This window comes from Scyliorhinus canicula, chromosome 4 (genome assembly GCF_902713615.1).
Source record: "Scyliorhinus canicula chromosome 4, sScyCan1.1, whole genome shotgun sequence".
NCBI lineage: Eukaryota > Metazoa > Chordata > Chondrichthyes > Carcharhiniformes > Scyliorhinidae > Scyliorhinus > Scyliorhinus canicula.
This window is the reverse complement of record NC_052149.1, coordinates 165,226,727-165,241,163: the sequence shown is the minus strand read 5'-3', so window position 1 is coordinate 165,241,163 and position 14,437 is coordinate 165,226,727. Positions and strand designations below refer to the sequence as shown.

The 14,437-nt window shown below is 43.6% G+C and overlaps 1 protein-coding gene across 1 annotated transcript; it reads right to left on the bottom strand.

The window, feature by feature from the left end:
- Positions 1-10,690: 10,690 nt before the first annotated feature.
- On the bottom strand, positions 10,691-14,059 carry nkx2.5 (NK2 homeobox 5). The gene is made up of 2 exons (XM_038793462.1): positions 13,741-14,059; positions 10,691-12,103 (listed from the first exon to the last, which is right to left on the bottom strand). Exons 1-2 carry the CDS (start codon positions 14,057-14,059, stop codon positions 11,493-11,495), a joined length of 930 nt encoding a protein of 309 aa, XP_038649390.1. The 3' UTR covers positions 10,691-11,492.
- Between the last annotated feature and the right edge of the window lie 378 nt (positions 14,060-14,437).

The following is a 14,437-nucleotide window of genomic DNA, read 5'->3' as shown; positions in this document are numbered from 1 at the left end:
GATGGTAACAGAAACTATGCTTGATTCCACAGATTTCAAAAAGCTCCAGGAAGAGAACAGAGAAAGAGATCAGAAGAGAAGAAAGAAGACAAAATGAAGACGACTGTGTTTTTAGTTATAATTTATGTATTGTTGCGCGCAAACGTGAACCCCCTCACCCCACCCCCCTGGCCATTAATGATTCACTTCCCCATAGCACCCAGATCCCAGTGACAACCAGCAACACACCGTCATGGTGTGATAAGTTCATAACATGGTATTCCTTTTCTTACGTAATCGAATCACTTTTAGCATTGGCGCTACTCTGCAGCATCATGCAGACTATCCGCATGAAGAAATGGCGAAGGAGAGCCTACCGCTCTCGCACCCCGGTTTACAGGATAAGATCCCCTATTTTCGGTTTTCACCAGGCCCCCGAACCCCTGGAGATGTAATAAAGAACTTTCATTCGTTTGCGTTTTTTTTGTCAATAAAGAAATGTGTTTCGTTTGCGACTGTAAGATTGTATTTCTCTGTGCTTGACTGCCAAGCCAGAGAACATTGTGAATGCTGCTATTATTTGTGTATTGTTAGGAAGCTAGTATATTTGGATGTTTAAGTGAGTGTAGTTTATGGAGGATAGTTAGAAGTACCGCTTTTCTTGTTTTGTAATGCATGTCCCTGTTATGACATAGTGCCACTTAGGATTGTCAGTTAAAATTGTCTTGCATAGTTATGGTCAGTATAGAGGCCATGGAGGAGTATTCGCTGAGGCCAGGGAACGAAGACGACGTAGTTATGTGATCCTTCACGCTTCGCGTTAGGATCACAAGGAGGGAGTGTAGCCACCTGGGTTGGCCACATCCCGAGTTAAAATGGAGATTTGCAAAGAACGCAGGGAAAAACGGACAGTACCAGGAAACAAGCAGTTTGCAGAGTTCTTCTGTGTATTCGGTCTGCAGAAAGCAGACAGCACTGAAACCAGCAGCCATACATATTAAATGAGCAATTCCCGGGCACAATAGATACAATTAAGGATGACCAAGGTAAAGCCAGACTCCTTTGCGCCAGCAGGAGTCCAAGACAAAAGAAGCTAACGAGCACCCAAGGACCGCCCAGCGATCAGGAAACAGCCCCAGTATTGGGGAATTCAAACTGATCGATTGGTACGTGATCCAATCGATTGGAGTCAGGTACGGGGTCTGCCCAAAAGGGCGCGAAGCCCCTGGGGCCTATAAATTAGAGGCCCCAAGTTCAATTTGGTCTCTTGGCAGATCTCTCTTAGCAGACCTCTTAGCAACTCTCAAAGAACTCGACCGTGACTCTCAACTCGGAGAGACTGCCTTGCAGCTGCACCAACAAGTGAGTGTCCAGTCAACGCACGCTACGAGATAGGCGCTCCTGACCCTTAGTCCATGCCAGCTGGAAACCTGCAGTCTCAGGATTAAACAAGAGGCCATTGTTGCCTGACCCAGTGGGTTCCTTTTCCAGAAGATAAGTATTGGCCTTTAGTGGTAGAAGTAGTCTAGTTTTGTAGTATTTATGCATGTGTAGCGATTGACTGTGTATATAAGAAATGTGTTTTGATTTGAACCTTACTAACTGGTGTATTGAGTTATTGATCAGCACTTGAACTTGAACCTCATGGTGGTATCGTAAAGATACCTGGCGACACTAGAGCAAGGTTGTAAAACAGAGCCAATTGAGTGTAAAGCACACGCATCAAAACGAGCAACAGACCATAGTCGGCAGGTCATGTAGGCGTGTCCCAGGTACCTGGGCAGCAATACTGGCTCAGACATCCTAAGGAACTCACAAATTCCAGACTATTTCACCAGCCCAGTTTCCTTGGAGAGAAACTACCAGCTCATAAGGGCTATCCACTGAAAAGATGGCTATGCCCAGTGCTGATGCAGAGAGGAGGTATCATGAGAGCTACACCAGGTCTGGGACCATAGTGGATCAGATCATCCATCTCCTAAAGATGCAATTCCTGTGCCTGAACAGATCTGGAGGTGCCATTACATTACTCCCCCTCAAGTGTGGCCCTGATGGTTGTGGTTTGCTGTGCATTTCCATTACACTGCCAGATGGCAGCCAACCCTCAGAGGAAGATGATGATGAGTTGAGGGGCCACAGCGTTCACCCTGCTGATGTTCTTGGCTGTGAATATTGGATGACCGTGACACCATGGATGTCTTAATATGGCAAATTTTTCGATTGTACTTTTTTCCACTGCTACAGCAGGGTATGAACTTTTGATCCTCCTTTTCCGTGTTCGCGGCATGAACTGGTCACCTCGATCATATGCTGCAGTCAGGAGGCACCAAGGGCAGCCTCACTGAATCTGGGGACATCTTTTGTCTTTCTAGAATGCCTCTCCTCTCGCTCTGAACATGCAAACATCTATGCATGGAGATATGATTCTTTAAATTTTTGTGCTCCAACTCTTAAGTTTAAATGCACTGTGGTGGTTGTGATGGAAGATATACTGAAAGTCAAAGGCTGGATGTGAAGTGTTTGCAGTATGATGCTAAACACAGTTTCTGATGAAGTCAAGAAGTATGATTGCAGTGTTCAGGAAATTTTCATTTTAAAGCTGGATTTGGAAAATGTTATGAAATATTTATAATGATATTTGTTTCTTTCCATTTGCATTGTGTATATTTGGTGTTGTTTCTATTCTATCACTCTTTCTTCCTATCTGTTGATAGCTTTGGATTCATGTTACCATATAACAAAAAACTCAGGACATTTTTATGCAACTGCCTAGCTTTGAAGTTTATGTCTTACAGGAATATGACTCATACGTAAGTTCTTAATTTATTATTTAATGAATACCATCAAAAAGAGGCAACAAGATTGCTTCTATAGTCTAAGACATGAGAACTTGTCCATCCAAAAATAATTTTAAGTCCAAGTGGTTATCGATTTCCATCCAAAAATAATTCTATGTCCAGTGGTTATCTAGTTCCATCCGAAAATAATTCAAAGTCCAATGGTTAACTAGTTCTTTTCAAAAATAATTCTTAAGTCCAAGTGGTTAACAAGGGAGATAGAGAATGCGGATGTTAGACAACCTGAAATTGATAAAGGAGGTTCTGATGAGCAACTGAAGTGGAAAGTGCAAGATGGTGAAGTGTGGAGAAAAATAAGCAGTGGACATGCTCTTCAGCAGATCACTAATGCTTCTATTTGTTCACAATACTTGGGGTTTATTTTTTTTAACCAACTTGCATATTTAATCATAGAATGGTTACAAGTCAGAGGGAAGCCATTCATTGCATCATGCCCATACCGGCTCTCTACAAGTTCAGCTGGTCCCACTCACCCTCCATTTCCCTCTAATCCTGGAATGTTTTATTCTTTGTGTATGTATCCAAGTCCCTTCTGAAATTCTTGGCTGTATCTGCCTCCACTACATTCTCAGCTAGAGATTTGTAGATCCTAAACATTGGCTGTATAAAACATTTTTCCTCATGTCACCATTGGTCCTTTTGCCAACTATTTTTGTTTCTCGACCCTTCCACCAAAGGGAACAGTTTCTCCTTGTCTACTTTGTCTCGACCCCTTATTTTTTGAGCACTTCTATCAAATATGCCCTCAACTTTCCTTTTTGTAAAGAGAACAGTCCCAACTTCTCTGATCTCACCACAAGACTGACCCTTATTTAAGGAATAAAGAGTTCTTACCCTGCGAACCATCCTCGTAAATGTTTTCTGAGTCGCTCTAATGGCTTCACATCGTTCCTAATGTGTGCTGCCCAGAATTAAACACAGTCTTCCAATTGAAGAGCATCTGTGTTTACAAAGGTTCACCATTCTCTCCTTGCATTTGTACTCTTTATTTAAAAAGCCCAGGATCCTGTGACTTTTCAACCACTTTCTCAACCTGGCAAAGCACCTTGAAAGATTTGTGCACACATACACCCATGTTCATTTCCTCCTGCACCATATTTAGATTAGTACCCTTTATTTTATCTTGCCTCTTCTTGTTTTTCTTACTGATATGAATCACTTCACTTCTCAGCATCAAGTTTTATCTGCATTGTGTCTGCCCCACAGGCCTGTCTGTCTCTTCCTGATGTCTATCCCTACCCTTCCCATAATTCGCAATGCTTCCAAATGTTGTACCATTTGTAAATATTGAAATTGTGTGTCACACACTCAAGTCTATGTCATTAACGTAAATCAAGGAAAGCAGTGGGTCCCAGTGGAAAACTGTGGGCAACCCAACTATACATTCCTCCAGTCTGAATAACAAATGTTCTTTATTCTCCCTTTTTCTTGTCACTCAGCCAACTTTGTAACTATGCTACACAAAGGCAAAACACTGAAATTGAGCTGGCTGATGTCATGCCAGCCATTCTCAGTGAATAGTTTGAGGTAGAGTAAGAGATCAGAGCATGGGCCAAGTGGAGGGAGAATATTGGAGAATGATAATAGGGCTTGCTGGGTGAGAAGAGAACCTTTAACCAAATAAGTGAGTGCAGAGGTGTAGGTGACAGAAGCGGGAACATAAACAGAAAATACTGGACAATCTCAGCAGGTCTGGCACTGTAGGGGCAGCATGGTAACACACGTGGCTAGCACTGTGGCTTCACAGCGCCAGGGTCTCAGGTTCGATTCCCCGCTGGGTCACCATCTGTGCAGAGTCTGCACTTTTTCCCTGTGTCTGTGTGGGTTTTTTCCGGGTGCTTCGGTTTCCTCCCACAGTCCAAAGATGTGCAGGTTAGGTCGATTGGCTAAATGCTAAATTTCCCTTAGTGTCCAGAAAGGTTAGGAAGGGTCATTGAATTATGGGGATAGGGTGGAAGTGAGGGCTTAAGTGGGTTGGTGCAAACACGAAGGGCCGAATGGCCTCCTTCTGCATTCTATGTTCTATGTTCTATGTGTGACATCATCTGTGGAGAGAAAAGGGAGCTAACGTTTTGACTCTGTATGACTTTGACAAAGAGTGATCCAGACTTGAAACATTAGCTCCCTTCACTCTCCACAGATGCTGTCAGACCTATGGAGATTGTCCAGTATTTTCTATTTTTGTTTCCGATTCCAGAATCTGCGGTAATTTGTTTTTATCTTGTGATGAAAGAGGATCTCAGAGTCGGACTGAGCTCAAAATTCAATGATGTGGGGGTTAAGGGGATGAAGCAGTGGGCAGCACGATAGCATAGTGGTTAGCACAATTGCTTCACAGCGCCAGGGTCCCAGGTTCGATTCCCCACTGGGTCACTGTCTGTGCGGAGCCTGCACATTCTCCCTGTGTGTGCATGGGTTTCCTCTGGGTCCACCGGTTTTGTTGCTCGTTCTGGTGAGTGTGCTTTAAACTCAATTGGCTCTGTTTTATTACCTTGCTCTAGAGTCACCAGGTATCTTTATGATACCACCACAAGGTTCAAGTTCAAGTGCTGATCAATAACTTGGTACACCAATTAGTAAGGTTCAAATCAAAACACATTTATTATATACAGAGTTAATCGCTACTTATGCATAAACACTACAAAACTAGACTATCTCTACCACTACAGGCCAATACTTATCTTTGGAAAAGAACCCACTGGGTCAAGGAACAATGGCCTTTTGTTCAATCCTGGGGCTGCGGGATTCCAACTGGTACGGACTAAGGGTCAGGAGCGCCTATCTCGTAGCATGCATTGACTGGACACTTACTTGTCGGTGTAGCTGTTAGCCAGGCCTCTCTTTCTCACGGTCAAGAGTTCTTCTAAGCTGCTAAGATGTTCTGCTGGGAGGGCTGGCCAAGAGACTGAATTGAACTTGGGACCTGTCTTTTATAGGCCCCAGGGGCTTCACGCCCTTTTGGGCGGACCCTGTACCTGACTCCAATCGATTGGATCACGTGCCAATCGATCGGTTTGAATTCCGCAATACTGGGGCAGTTCCCTGATCGCTGGGCATTCGGTGGGTGCTCGTTAGCCTCTTTTGTCTTGGACTCCTGCTGGCGCCGAGGAGTCTGACTTGTTATTGAGTATCTCAAATGTAGCTAATTGTTCCCTGGGATCGCTCATCAATATGCAGACTACTGCTGGTTTCAGTGCTGTCTGCTTTCTGCGAGTCGAATATACAGGAAAACTTTGCAAACTGCATTTTAAACTAGGGAAGTGGCCAACCCAGGTGGCTACAGTTTCCTCCCACAGTCCAAAGATGTGCAGGTTAGATGTGTGGATTGGCCATGCTAAATTTCTCTCAGTTTCCAAAATTGCCCTTAGTGTTAGAACATAGAACATAGAACAGTACAGCACAGAACAGGCCCTTCGGCCCTCGATGTTGTGCCGAGCAATGATAACCCTACTCAAACCCATGTACCCACCCTATACCCGTAACCCAACAACCCCCCCCCCCCCCCCCTTAACCTTACTTTTTAGGACACTACGGGCCATTTAGCATGGCCAATCCACCTAACCCACACATCTTTGGACTGTGGGAGGAAACCGGAGCACCCGGAGGAAACCCACGCACACACGGGGAGGACGTGCAGACTCCGCACAGACAGTGACCCAGCCGGGAATCGAACCTGGGACCCTGGAGCTGTGAAGCATTTATGCTAACCACCATGCTACCGTGCTGCCTGTTGGGTGGGGTTACTGGGTTATGGGGATAGGGTGGGGGTGTGGGCTTGGGTAGGGTGCTCTGCTGTTGCAGACCCGATGGGCCGAATGGCCGCCTTCTGCATTGTAAATTCTATGTTTGGTTTCACTGTTGTCTTTCTCTAGTTTTTGCTATTGGATGTCAATTATTCACACATTCTCTAGACCTATCTTTTGTTTCTTTATGAGCCCCATTACCACTCCCTTTGGATTGCACTATTAACACTGTGTCACTTAGGGTTTTTTTCAGCAAACCTCCTCTGATTTGCTGAAAACCAATCACATTTCTATCTGTTCCCTGAAACCCTAACTCTGTTTCTCTCTCCACAGATGCTGCTTGACTTGCTGAATGTTTCCAGCATTTTCTGTTTTTGTTCTGCATCTTTGCTGCCACTTTCTGATAGCCTTATAGTGTAAATTCGGGCCTGACTCAATGCTGGAGAAAACTGGAACAAAACTATGTGAAGAAGGCTTTAGTTTGATGTTGCATTCCGGGTAAATTCAGTGTCCCTTGTTCCAAAAGTGTTTGGGAACATTGGACACTTTGTAAATCTGCCTGACTTTTACTTTTTCCACAGTTTTAAGTTTCTAACTTGTGGAGAGGTCTCTGCATTCACATGTATTAGGGGCCACAGCTGTTCACCATATATATTAATGATCTGGATGAAGGGACTGGGGGCATTCTAGCGAAGTCTGCCGATGATACAAAGTTAGGTGGTCAGGCAGGTAGTGCTGAGGAAGTGGGGAGGCTGCAGAAGGATCTAGACAGTTTGGGAGAGTGGTGCAGGAAATGGCTGATGCAATTCAACGTGAGAAAATGTGAGGTCTTGCACTTTGGAAAAAAGAATCCAAGCATAGACTACTTTCTAAACGGTGAGAAAATTCATAATGCCAAAGTACAAAGGGATCTGGGAGTGCTAGTCGAGGATTCCCTAAAGGTAAACATGCAGGTTGAATCTGTGATTAAGAAAGCGAATGCAATGTTGTCATTTATCTCAAGAGGGTTGGAATATAAAAGCAGCGATGTGCTACTGAGCCTTTATAAGGCTCTGGTTAGGCCCCATTTGGAGTACTGTGTCCAGTTTTGGGCCCCACATCTCAGGAAGGACATACTGACACTGGAGCGTGTCCAGCGGAGATTCACACGGATGATCCCTGGAATGGCGGGTCTAACATATGATGAACGGCTGAGGATCCTGGGATTGTATTCATTGGAGTTTAGAAGGTTAAGGGGAGATCTAATAGAAACTTACAAGATAACACATGGCTTAGAAAGGGTGGACGCAAAGAAACTGTTTCCGTTAGGCGAGGAGACGATGACCCGTGGGCACAGCCTTAGAATTAGAGGGGGTAAATTCAGAACAGAAATGCGGAGACATTTCTTCAGCCAGAGAGTGGTGGGCCTGTGGAATTCATTGCCGCGGAGTGCAGTGGAGGCCGGGACGCTAAATGGCTTCAAGGCAGAGATAGATAAATTCTTGATGTCGCGAGGAATTAAGGGCTACGGGGAGAATGCTGGTAGGTGGAGTTGAAATGCCCATCAGCCATGATTGAATGGCGGAGTGGACTCGATGGGCCGAATGGCCTTACTTCCACTCCTATGTCTTATGGTCTTATGGTCTTATGGTATCCTGAACAGGAAAGTTCATACAGCAGCCAACTAAAGAAAACAAGGTTCGACCTGGCTTCAAGCAGAGCTGCAGTTACTGGCCCCGAGTGTTGGCTACAGTGTAAATGCATTCTGTGTGCATGCACTGACTGTCATTGTGTGACTGTACACTTGGCCTGGGCGCATTTACATTGTAACCTCGGTCACTTTTATGCCCTGATGCGAAATTGCATGGTAGATCGAGAATCAGGACAAGTTGTTGTGTGAGAGTCGATGGAAGTCACAAGTTTCACATCACTTTGGTTAGCTACTGTAAGGAGCCATGATGTGGAGATGCCGTGTCTGCTTTCTTGCATCTTTGTAGAAACTTAATGTCAGTGTCTATATGCGCGATTTTCCTGGAGATCGTCTCCACTTTGAGCCGGCAGTTTGCGGTGTCGATGGTCGCCATGATGTGGAGACCTGGCTTCTTTTTATTAAAGTTTTGCAAAATTTTTCATAATAAATAGTAATAATCCTAACACCGCAAAATAGAGTGAACATTAACATAGTACAGAAAGAGAATATACAATAGCAATTAACTAGACGTTACTCCACGTGCCTCAGTCTTCCCACACCCTCCCAACGGAGCACTCACCGCACACACACCCCTCCCCCCCCCCCATGGATCGCTGCTGCTGCTGAGGTTTGAATTTTCCCTGCAAAGTCAGCGGATGGTATTGTGCCCCCGCTCAACAGCAGCAGCTCTGTACACTTGGCAAAGTTATTTACACACATATGTAGGCATCCATTTGTGGTGTTGTCCCTTGCTTCTCCCGGACGGAGTTCGCTGCCGTTGTCGTCTCGTGCGCACTTTCGCTTCTGCGGCCCTCCCGTCTGTCCCGTTTTCTCTGTTCCTGTGGATGCCAAGTTTGTTAACGTTTCCCTGCCTCCCCCCTCCCCCACCCTGGCTCTCATCTATTTTTCCCTGTCTCTTTCCTCTACCCCCCTCTCCTCGCTTCTGTCCCCTCCCCCACCCCCTGTGGTTATGCGCTATCTTCCTAGAGATCCTCTCCACTTTGAGCCAGCAGTTTGAGGTGTCCATGGTAGCTATGATGTGGACATGCCATCACCATTCACATGAGGAAGGAGCTGCGCTCCAAAAGCTCGTGTTTGAAACAAACCTGTTGGACTTTAACCTGGTGTTGTAAGACTTCTTATTGTAAGGAGTATAGTCAACAAATGTCAACGGAATCTCTTGGACCTCCTAATACTTTTTATGGCTATCTGTTAGTGAGGATATTACGGCTATGGTTATCCATGTTAATTAAACAGTCACATTTTAATTACTAAGTAAGTCTAAAGTTAGGACTATAAATTCTATAATTTTATGATAACTGTGATAGGCATAAATAAATCCAATTTAAAAAATCAAAAGAAACTTCCATAGCCAGAGAGTGGTTAGAATGTGGAACTTGCTCCCGATAGGAGTGGTTCAGGCGAATTTCATGGATGCACTTACCGGAAATGGAGCAGAAAAACTGGCATAGATTGGCTGGGCCGAACGGCCCGATTCTGGTCTGCAGATGTAAGTATGTGTACGCTCTCTGCAGAAGCCGCTAAGCACAAAACCCTGCTTCTATAAAACAGCAGAATTGTTCAGTTACTCAGAGAGTGCAAACTGGGTTGCTGAAATCCGAGCTGCAGCTATTGATCTTTGGCAACTACAACCTAAATGTCGCCTTTGTCTTTTGCAGACACTTCGAGACATCTTTCCCCAGTACTCCTGCCCTCTGGGGAAGTGTGTATCCTAATGCAAATATTTCAGCTCGAACTTTTTTTTTATTCGGCAACCTAAACATAATTCCATGTCATTAACTTAAAAAGCAAGAAAATACCGAACACTTCGGCACACGTTTTCTCATCAAATCAACGGAGAGAACAATTCTCTTGAAAACACGGGGATGTGGAGGGTGCCCAGGGCTGGGCAGGCAAAGGCTGCCAGTTTTCCAACTGTCCTTTGTAAAGGGGCATTTAGAAAGGGAATGCTGTTTGTATTCGAATATTGAACTTGCACAAAACAAAAATGAAACAAATTTATCCCCGAGCTTACAGGCCAGATAATCAAATAGCGAAAAAAAAGGTTCGAAAGTAACTGGAAAATCGAGAGAAGGCTTTGTAAAGAGAATGATTTAATGTTGGATTCATAATTTTACATCCCGGGGAAAATATTTCCAAATAACCTATAGCTGTAGTGTTTCTATTCCAGTAAAGAGCGATTAAGAACGAAACGAACATTGTAAGCGAAGTTGTCAATTGCATTCAAATCAGAATTGTGCCTTAGTGCTTATTCCAGTAAGTATTGATGAATAACAAGGCGAACTGAAAAGGCATGTTCACTTCATTCCGACATGCATGTGTATATAGCTTTTTATTGTAACCCTCACGAAAAATGGAATAAACAGAAAGCAACATTGCACACTTTTTTACTGTTTAAACAGCAGGTTTTTTTTACACTTCCAACGCTTACAAATTAGTCATAATATTAAAAGATTCCAAACAACATCATCATAATTCGATAACCAATATTTTTATATAATGTCACGAAAAGAAAGTAAATGGGCAGTGTTAGTGCATGATCGGGGTGTTTTAATCTATCTGCTCTATAACTACTTTACTCCGAACTCGGCTTGATAATATTCTGGGTTTATTTCTGTACAAAGTGGCTTCACCGATACTATTCATACAATGTGCATCCTTTAAATCGAAATGAACCACCCGCCCTTTGCCATATTGACACTGCGGAAGACAGTCTCAAATACAAAGCCAGGCCATAATACCAAATTCAAAAGTTGCATGAAAAAAGCGTACAAATTACGGGTGTTTTTTTTAAAAAACCCGACATCATTCCTTTTACAATAATCCGAGATGTTGTTTTCTGTCGCACCATTTGATTCGGACAAGGACAATTTCAAAAACACAATGTACAAGGACATTTCTGGGATCAAGTCATGGCAATAACCTCATTCGATGGAATACTGCACAATAAAAGTTTCGGTAGAGGGTGAAATGAAGATATCTTGTCTCCCTCGCCAACCCCTCTCCGCAAAGCACCAGGAGGTTTGAAGATTGTACTTTCCCCCCAGCTCCGATGCTATATTAACCGTTCTGATTGTATTGCCGAGCTGTCCATAGTTTTCTCATTATTGTGCCACCTATATGAACAGGAGGGAGAGTCTGCGCCACCACTGTCCAATAATAACTAACTAGCCATCAGAGTCTGAACGCTGTGCAATGCTGGAGTCAGTGTCAATGTTAACATTACCAGGCTCTGATTCCATGCAATGTAGAAACCCCAGTGTTCTGGTGGATTTGAGTCTGCACCGCGCTGTTCAATTCATTGACAGTGAAGTTCATGTTCATAAAGCTGCTGGTGGCTGTAGAAGGGGGCATGGCCTGGACACTGGGATAGTTACAGCTGTAGTTGGCGGTAGTGGCTGCCCCACTGTAGTTGGTATAGTTTGCATAAGTGCCATAAGCGTAAGGGCTGATGTTCATGTTATATGGTGAATTATAAGGTGAAGACTCCCCCAAACACGGCTTCCCATCTCTGACCAGAACTGGAACCGCGATTCTTCTGGGAGGCGGCAGGCCAACCATTTCCAAAGATTTGTCCTGGCGTTGTCTTTTACATTTGTACCTGCGATTTTGGAACCAGATTTTAACCTGGGTGGAGGTGAGCTTCAGTATGTTCGCTAAATGGTCCCTCTCGGGCGCAGAGAGATATTTCTGCTGTTTAAACCGCCTCTCCAGTTCGTAGACCTGAGCCTGGGAGAAGAGGACTCGGGGCTTCCTTCTTCTTCGACGGGGTCTGTCAGCTTCGTCAGATTTCTGCCCTTCCTTCGCCGTGTTAACTTCCATCAGTCGGCATTCTAAATCGCAAAGGAAGGTCATTAGTAATAAGCAAACCCTTTGTCCTGCCTGTATCTTTCTTCGGTTGAATCAGCTTTCTCAAAGATAAAGCAACTTCGACCAATAATCGATCAAGTAATGGATACAAAGCCTAATCGATACATTGGCATCGATACGAAGCTGAATGAACATCAAGGTACAACGGCAGCGTTTAAATACGGCGTTAAGCTGCCCAACTCAACAGATACCCGGACAAGACCAGCAATTGGAGATTTCAATGTAAACTCCAGTTAATGGATTAAGTGTGAATCGGGAGATATCATAATGTTGCTCGAAATTATTTTCAGTTTTGAAATAACACATTTGAAGGCTTTTAATCTGAAAGATCGACCAGGTCAGTAATACCAAATGGGTGCTAAACACAAGATCAGAGGAAGCCCCTTGACAAGGCCAACGCCAGCACATTGAAAAATGACAGGACATGGGTCACTTTAAATTGTGATTTCCCCCTTCAACATTAGAATTCCCTAAAATTGGACGGAAAATGTCCTGCACACAGAAACGCTAAGGTCACTGGTCAAGCATAAACACCGTGGGTTAGAGGTGAGGTAGGAATGAATCTCACACTGAAGTAAAGGATTGTAAAACTTGCCATTCATATAATCATGTTTCAACCACGGCGTTACAAGGAACATTTAAACTAAGCATCTAACCTGTTTGGTAAATATATAAAAAAGGAACTTCGTTTCAAAACCGGGAAAACCCGGGGAAATGTGTACCTAAGATAGATAACAATGCTCCAATATATTAATTAAAAAACAGTTACAATCTCTGTCACTTTTAATTAGTGGAATATTAACACAGTGAACTCGGGAACACCTCAATGGCTTTTCACTAACTGGCGTGATGCTGAATCGGATATTCGAATGTTTCAAATAATTAAGCAACTTCAAACCTGATGGGTTTAGTATTACTTTTGAAAAAAAAACTAAATTGGTGTAGATCACGCAAAACTCTGGGAAAATGGAATGTTAATTTTTCGCTAGTTTGACACGAGGTTGATCGCTAACCAGCGGTGAGACAGAGAAAAATTCACACTTTTAAACTGAATGATTTTCTCTTCGAATGTCTTTTGTGAAGTACTTTAAAGTTGCAACTAATACAGAAACAAGAGCAACATAGCAATTAACACCAGAAATACTTAAAACAGCAAATTCAAAAATGTTGAATATTTTACATTCAAATCAGTACATTTATTTACATTAATTATAAATTGGCCCTTTAAGTTTTATTTCGTCCATAACAATATATCATTTATTTATTTGAATTACGAATTAATATCGAATTGAGATATTTGCAAAGGATACTGACCGATATCTATTTGAAACGTGAAGGCATCCAGTGTTCCAGAAATAAACACAGTTTTATGCAAATGTATCATATTGAGTTATATTTCCATGCAAACCCTGGTTCATCTGATTTAAATCTGTTTTTCTAGTTGTGAGATATATTTAATTCAGACATGTTGTGAGTTTGGATCTCGTCCAGATCACCCGGCATTTACTTACAGGCTATCGTGCGAAACGAATTAATAGATACTTACTAACATTGTACATGAAGTGAAAGTGTTTAAAATATTTGTAAAATTCCTTTTTACCCTTAGTGTTTCCCGTCGCTCCGTTGCTTGGCTTTGCTTCTCTGCTGTCCATTTCCAAATAATTGTTTGGGAATGAGCTGCTTGAATAGTTGGGGTGATTTTTGCAGGAATTCAGTTTGGGCAGTAGCTCGTTGTATGTGGCCATGGCTTGCGTGTCGCTGTAGTGTGGCTGTTTGGTCCGTGCTAGCATGCATGAAGCGGGCGAGGGGGGCAGGTCAAGCCCCGCCGACTCGCTCAGAGACGCCATGTCAGGATGCTGCTGAAGATTTAAAATATCCTTCACTGAGAACGGGGTCGAAGTTGCTGCGCCGGAAAACATGTTCAGAATCAACTACCGCATCCAAAGTGACCCCAGCAGGCGACGTCTCGGAAAGGTTACAGCGTTTGGTCATCGGAATAAGCAAAAACAATGACTTATTACCGGCCAATTGCGTTAATCGGTGTCTAACCGTTCATCGCCCGTGCAGTTTGAACTCAAATATCTGGTTATGGGATGTGCTGGTGCTATCTGACATCAGTACACTGGAGTGGGGGCGGGTGTGGGGATGTTTGAGGCGGCGCTGGATCACTGAGGACAAGGTGTTATACAAACGGCTATTGGTCTAAGTTTCTGAGTTCAGTGCACAGGCAGTATTGACATACCTAATATAGCCGAACACCAACACGATTCTTCTTCACCTCAGTATTTCTTTCTGAA

Bases quoted from the DNA above. Each gene is read 5' to 3' on its own strand.
- nkx2.5 (XM_038793462.1), bottom strand. From the start codon at position 14,059: ATGTTTTCCGGCGCAGCAACTTCGACCCCGTTCTCAGTGAAGGATATT. The intron at 12,104-13,740 runs GTAAAAAGGAAT...TTTGCGATTTAG, and splicing joins AGCGACGGGAAACACTAAGG to AATGCCGACTGATGGAAGTT.